The sequence below is a fragment of the Gopherus evgoodei genome, chromosome 3, assembly GCF_007399415.2.
Source record: "Gopherus evgoodei ecotype Sinaloan lineage chromosome 3, rGopEvg1_v1.p, whole genome shotgun sequence".
NCBI lineage: Eukaryota > Metazoa > Chordata > Testudines > Testudinidae > Gopherus > Gopherus evgoodei.
Genome location: NC_044324.1, coordinates 179,906,222 through 179,913,386, shown reverse-complemented (window position 1 = coordinate 179,913,386; position 7,165 = coordinate 179,906,222). Strand labels below are relative to the sequence as shown.

Below are 7,165 nucleotides of genomic sequence, written 5' to 3'. Positions count from 1 at the left end.
CCCTGGTGAGTCTAACTCTAGATGTGTAATGGATAATGGGGAAAAGCACAACTAGTAAATTACAAAACATACAAACAAACCACAAAACAAAAAAACCCAAAGGGAATTCCCCCGGTAGAATTCCACTGGCTACAATGGCTTAGCTCCTGGGATGAATCTGGACCCAAACTGCCTGTTCTGCATTTATTCCCTGGAAAGTGGGCACACTTCATGCAAGAATGAGAACAAAACTCTTTGAGGATTGATGCTTTGGACGATTAGGGAAGTAAAGATGATCTACACTCAGTTGTTACACAAGCTTCAGAAGGGAAGCCAATAAAGCTTTCCAAACATCCTGAAGCTGGTGATAAGCAAATATTAAGGCACGCTGAAATCAGGGAGATTAGAATTAGACTTTGGATTTGACAAATGAGCAAATGTAAAGGTGTTTGAAAGGCACTGGATATCGAAGAAGGTGGGGGACACCATAAAGATAAAAAGAGCACATTGATTTTATTAGCCAAACCCCAGTGTAAACAAAAAATGAGCTGCCAGGATATTATATATATAAGATCTATGGATGACAATCTAATAATTCAGAAATAATAGCCAGCAGAGTGTGGGGTAAATCATATTCTAGCCTATACCGCTATTTTTCTCTAGAGTTTCCATCCTGTAAAAGCAGATTGTATCATATTTTGCCATTTATGAAGACGGAACAGTGTATTACAGGTTCTAGAAAATAAATTGTAGCTTAGTCTTGTTCTCCCCACACTGACCTTTTTGATATTCAGAGGATTTAGAGATGTAAAGGCCTATTAGATAAAGTCCATCCCTCTGCAAGAGGGAGGATATACCTGCATTGTGGTGAAAAAAAGAAGCTGGATCTTTAAATCTCTCCCATTTACGTGCAACAATAACCAGCATTTAAAGGCAATAAGGAGGAGCTCTCATCTTGGCAGACAACTGGTGAGGGCATCAGGCCTAGGTATGGTCACAAAGTTCATGGAGCAGTGCAATAAAGGGCAGATCTTTTCATGGTCCTTCAACACCTCGCTCAGGTGTTTCATCTCATCTGTTAGCTTCCCAATCTCTTTTTTCAGGGAGGTATTTTCCTGTTCAAGGCACTCATATTCCTGCAATGAAAAAAGGAAGCCCACTGCTAATAAAAACGTTCCTTTCAGTGCCTTCACCTGTTTTTAATCAAATGATGGCAGAATAAATTGTTGTTTCTGCTTATTTAATGTTTTTGAAATCTAATATAAGAATCAAAATATTGAACTAGCCTAATAAATACAGATGCTTGTAACAATGCAGCTGTTACTATTCACGTTCTTATTGAGCTATAGTTGTGGGCCCAGATCCTGAGCTGTGGCCGTGAAGCATGTAGTTCCACTCAGGAGAGGATTGCGAAGGTAGCATTTAGCCACCTTTGCATTCTCCTGATCCTGGGCTAATCTATGTTGTTCTGGTTCCCCCATCACAAATTGTTGTAGCCTAAGGGTGCTCTAGGTTGTGCTCGCTGGCAATGGCCCAAAGGGACCATTCTGGCAACCAGTGATTGCAAGAGTGTGGGCTGTGACCAGAACACCCAGCTTCTTTCCCCAGCCATGTCCTCTGCACAGGTTGAAGGGATGGGGGTGGTTTAGGAGTTCCACACCATCCAAAGATCCTTCCTTTCAGGATACATCCTCTGCAGACTGCAAAAGGTATTGTATTGCCTAAAAAATCAAAAATTCCCAAGTTAGGCTGGGCAGAGTCCTGGTTTGCTTTGGGAAACATGAGTAGCTGGGCAACTGCCTAAGTGCTAAATCTGTGCCTGGGGTTTCTTTCCTTTCGGGTTGTACAATGACTTATGTGGTCGCAAAGCCCAGATTGGCCGTGTAATACCATGGAAGCTACTGAGCCCAAAGTCTGGCCCTGATAGCAGCTAACTCAACTCTACATCTGCATTTATGTTTCAGAAAGAAACTAAGCACTACTTTCCTTCTGCATTATCTACTAGATGAATTAATGATTACAAAATTGAAAACATTCTGTGAGCCCCTCATTTTCTGCTATCATCTGCTACTCATCTGGAACTTCAGTAACTTGCTAGAGACCTTGTAATATAAACTGAATTGGTATATATGCTGGGGGGCATTATTATTAACTAAATATTATTATTTGTATCAGTATAGCACCTAGGAACCCCACTCATGGACCAGTATCCCCACTATGCTAGGTGTTGTACAGACACACAACACTAACACAGTCCCTACCCCAAAGAGCTTACAACCTAAATATAAGATGAGACAACAGATGGATGCAGACAGATGGGGGAATACAAGGAAACAATGAGATTATATTGATCGGTGTGAAAAGGCTCTGGGACCAGTGTTCCAGTGTAACTTCAGTTATTCTCTGGTTTTCACTTTCAACTGAATGTGGGTTAGCAAACACTTCCACAGAAGTTCCCATCTAGATCAACACACAAGCTGTCCAATCACCATGACCAGTGTGCTTATACAGCAAGAAAATAACCACAATCCAGCAAATGTAACAAACTGTTTCCCTCTGAAGTTATCCTTATTATTCCTCCTTTAAAATGTATTTGAATGTAATGCTCACAAGAGCACTATGAAGAATCAAATATGCAGGCAGGTTCTATGCTGGTTTCTAAACACCGCTCTGCTTTGCACCCACATCAATCCTGACCCACACCTTTGTTATTCCAGTCCTGCTTCTTACCTGAGCAGAGACTGCCTATGGGAATGAATTAACTGAACTGAACTGTAGAAGAGTTTGGAGGCCTTCTGTAGTAGACACCAGGGGAAGAAAAGTGCAGAAATTTGGCATTTCATCACTAGAAGTTGGTATCATGGAACCCAGTTATGGCGACACCATTACAAGTATTTCTTGCACTTCACAGTGTTTTGCAAGGACAAAAGACATCATGAAAAATTGTCTTCTGTGGATACATTTTATTTTCACAATGTAGAAGACAGAGATAATTCTGTGCTGAATTGGGCCCTGAGAGCTGCGTCATTTACATAAAGGTATTAGTAGCATAGTCGTAAATATTTACAGTATGGTGGTGCCCAAAGCCTCAGTCAAGCTAGAGGCCTCATTGTGCTGGCTGCTGTACAAACACAGAAAAGAGACAATGCCTGCCCTGTCAGATTTACAGCTGAACAGACAGTAGGGCTACCATATTATATTATTGATGCTGAGGATTTGTAAATAGGATTTCAAAAAGGATCAGACATTTATATGCACAACCGGAACATCCACAGTTTAAGATAGGATAAAATATATACAACATGTCTAAACCCTCATACTTCAGTGACTTATTGGAGTTAGGAGAAGCTTCCCCATTGGAAGCTTATTCCTTAATTGTTCAGTATAAGGATCTAGCACCACTGGCAAGTTCCAGATGTTTCAATGTAGGCAAAATATTGGACTAGACAGCTCACCAGCATGGTCCAGTATGGTAATTCATATGTTTTTATACCAAACCAAACTTCCTCATGCTGGATTAGTACGAAAACCACCCCATATCTGTTTAAGAAATGCACAGTATTGTTAAATTCTGCACACAACGCTCAAAAGGCAATGCAATATATGAAGTACCCATTCACCTCATGGAGTTTGTCTGCTTTCTGCGTTTGTTTCTTCCGGCTTCTCTGGGCAGCGACTCTGTTTTTTTCTCTCCGTCTTATCTTCCTATCATCCTCTTCAGGACTCTGAAAAAGCAAACCAAACACCTTGTTGTTGTTGTTTTTTAAAGTGCGCTGAGATTCAAAAAGCAAGGAAATAACTTTTAGTGAAAATAAGCAAACAATCTGATGTGTTTCATAATAATAGTATTTCATTCCTACATAATCCTCTCCATCCACAGATCTTAAAGCACTTTGCAAAGGTCAGTAAGTAGCATTACCTCCATTACACAGACAGGGAAACTGAGGCATGGAGAGATTTGTGGCCTGATTTTCAAAAGTGCTGAGCTGCTCCTATTGACATCAAAAGTGCTCCTTCGATTGACATCAGTGGGAGCTGGGGTTGTTAAGCAAGTCAGTGGCACAACAAGGACTAAAAACTAGAGAGGCCTGATTCTCATAGACTCATAGACTCATAGACTCTAGGACTGGAAGGGACCTCGAGAGGTCATCGAGTCCAGTCCCCTGCCCTCATGGCAGGACCAAATACTGTCTAGACCATCCCTGATAGACATTTATCTAACCTACTCTTAAATATCTCCAGCGATGGAGATTCCACAACTTCCCTAGGCAATCTATTCCAGTGTTTAACTACCCTGACAGTTAGGAACTTTTTCCTAATGTCCAACCTAAATGTCCCTTGCTGCAGTTTAAGCCCATTGCTTCTTGTTCTATCATTGGAGGCTAAGGTGAACAAGTTACCCTGCATCAAGGGGGCTGGAACTAGGGGTGCTGAAGGTGCACCCCTGGCTTGAAGTAGTAATAACAACCAAAAGCAGGGTTTCCCCACTACAAAAATTATTCCAGTATCCCTGCCTGTATCTTGTAGCCACTTATACGAGTGTATGAAAAGTAGATATAAAACTCTACCAATCAGAATAATAGTGTTTTATGTCCACTTAATCCAGAAGACCAGGTAGTTTTCCGGAAACAAGCTTGTTGATTACATAAATAGCATATAATAAACATGGCAGGGTATCTTTGAAATTTACACAATCACAGATGGTTTTGGCTTTTTAGAGAAGAAAATCTCCTATATAAAATATCTTAGTAAGAGATCCTATTTTGGATTAACGTTTTCCTGTATTGTTCACACCCAAAATCCACTCACAACCTAGAAAATAACTTTCTGTTTTCATTATGGAGTTTTGATCATGGTTTGTGGAGGCTTTGGGAGGCTTTCCATTATAAATCCAACGATTAACTCTCCCTTGCATACCGGAAAAATTCTCCGTCAGGTCGGAAATGTCATTTGCTTCATCTCAGGCTGGAGCAGAATTTTATATATATTAAAGGAATCGGGGAAATAAGCTTGCCTGCTAGCTAACAATGCCCAGCAACAGTGGTCTGCAGATATAAGTCACATTCGACTTAGACAACAATAAGATTTTTATAGTCCAGAGAAAGCACATTCATCACCAAGCTGCAGCATATTCTGCAGAAGAGTGAGCTGGGATTGGGGAGCAGGGGGAGGAATTCCCTAAGCATGCTGCAAGTATTCCCCCACAGCTCTGTAACAGGACATGATCACTTGCCTTTCATCTTGGTTTGGAAAGAAGACACGAATTCATCCCAGCGTGTCAACGACAGCATTAAGGCTGCTGGCGGTGGCTGCTGTTGCTCCTAGCAATGTTTACTCCGTCAAGTTAACCACTGTTTCCTCTCTTACAAGGAAGATTTATACAACAGAGCAGAAAGTATTTAAAACTGCATGTCCTCGATTGAAGAAGCTGTCCTGGTAGGTGCTGTAATGCACTGCTACCCAGACTGCTGAAGTCTGGGAACTGAACTCATCTCTGAGGTAACACTATTGAAATCAATGGAGTCACATCAGTGATGAATTCCATCCCACGTGTCAGACATGCACAGGAGAGACATATGTCTGTGTGTGGTTTCATGAAAGAAAGGGCTAGAGTGGGCAAAAGGAGCGCCCATGGTAATTAAGATCCATGGAAAGAGGGCATCTCTTCTGCATCTTCTGTTCTCTTCTGCATCTTCCCTACGGGGTTAGAGATTACAGCACAGGCATGTCTAGGCAGGAGTTGGTGTCCCAAGACAAGGTCAGGACAACCAATACCAGCATCAAAGAGATGCTGCTCTTTAGCTTGGGAAGCATGGAAGCAGCCATTTCTCTTAGGGTTGCCAACTCACCAGGATTGTCCTGAAGTCTCCAGGAATTCAAGATTAATCTTGAACTATAGGTTATATCATGTGATGAAACCTCCAGGAATATGTCCAGCCAAAACTGGCAGTTCTGATCATCCTGTCTCCTACCTGTACATCCTGATCCTGGCTCCATGCTGCAAATCTGCCCTGCCAAGAGGAGGAGAAAAGCCTTCTCCGCCTGCACCTCCCACCTGACTCCAGTCACTATGTTATAGGGGACTCAGCATTATGTATTTGTGACCCAATTCCTGCTTGGCCCTAGATCAGGACATGGTCCTGTCAAAAGTGATCTCCATGCTGGACTCCTGATCTACAGTCTCAGGAAGGTAGAGGTGAAGGATGCTATCTATGGCGGTGAGGAAAACATTTCCTTATGTGATGTCATTTGCAGGGAGTCCATAAAGAATAAGCAGCAACTGCTCAAATTAAAATGGAGGGGGGGAGACCCCAGACGAGTCGGTGCCAAATTGAAGACTAGCACTAAGCGCTCACAACGCACTTTGAGGGGCATCGGCGACCTTTGTACAGGAGCGGGAAATGGGATGAGAACAGGGAAAGGCTGCCGAGTTCCCTGCCCACGCCCCGTGCTTCTCCATAGCCTGCTCCTGCCCTGCTGGTGTCCCGCCCCACGCCCCGGCTGCTGCGCCACTCGACCCCTGATTCACCCGGCCCCGGCCCGGTACCTGCGGCTGATTCCCATCGGAAGAGGCGCTTCGCTGCAGAACGCTGCCCGAAGCCGGGACACCGTGCGACATCCCGGGAGCTGCTGAGCGGCCGGGGCCGCGGCGGGAGCCCAAAGAGCAGCCACGCTCCCCGCACCCCGGCCCCTGCCAGCGCACTCCTGTCCCCAGCCTCGCTAGGGGGAAACTCCGGCCCGGGGCATCCCGGCAGCCTGCACCTGGCTGCAGCGGCTCGCGCGCTCTCTGTGCTTCCCCAGCCCCCGGGGAGGAGCCGCCCCCTCTGCCCGGATCTGGCCGCGGCCGCAGCCTCCGGGAGGCAGAGCCTGGGAGTCCCGCACTCGCGGCGGCGGCGGCAGCAGCAGCTCACTTGTCAATTTCATGGAAGTCACGTGGCGCCCTTTGAAACTTAGGAGGGAACTAGTTGCTAAACCGCAAGAGTGGCTGCGTGGGGAAGCGAGAGGGGCTGCGGACCAGGCCAGGCGGGGGGAGGCCAGAGCTCCCTTCCCCCGCACGCCTCGGGGGGCTCGTGAGAGCGATACTCCGAGCCATAGATACCCTAGCACGGGGGCAATTTGGGAAATAAGAACGGAAGGCTACGACGGGCACCTTAAAGCGATTCCTTGGCGATGGGAGCCAAACTCC

At 45.0% G+C, this 7,165-nt stretch overlaps 1 protein-coding gene across 1 annotated transcript; it reads right to left on the bottom strand.

The window, feature by feature from the left end:
• Positions 1-469: 469 nt before the first annotated feature.
• On the bottom strand, positions 470-6,871 carry BATF3 (basic leucine zipper ATF-like transcription factor 3). The gene is made up of 3 exons (XM_030557551.1): positions 6,527-6,871; positions 3,600-3,704; positions 470-1,115 (listed from the first exon to the last, which is right to left on the bottom strand). Exons 1-3 carry the CDS (start codon positions 6,596-6,598, stop codon positions 930-932), a joined length of 363 nt encoding a protein of 120 aa, XP_030413411.1. The 5' UTR covers positions 6,599-6,871; the 3' UTR covers positions 470-929.
• Between the last annotated feature and the right edge of the window lie 294 nt (positions 6,872-7,165).

Bases quoted from the DNA above. Each gene is read 5' to 3' on its own strand.
- BATF3 (XM_030557551.1), bottom strand. From the start codon at position 6,598: ATGTCGCACGGTGTCCCGGCTTCGGGCAGCGTTCTGCAGCGAAGCGCC. The intron at 3,705-6,526 runs GTACCGGGCCGG...TTGCTTTTTCAG, and splicing joins CCGATGGGAATCAGCCGCAG to AGTCCTGAAGAGGATGATAG. The intron at 1,116-3,599 runs GTGAATGGGTAC...TTTTCATTGCAG, and splicing joins AAGCAGACAAACTCCATGAG to GAATATGAGTGCCTTGAACA.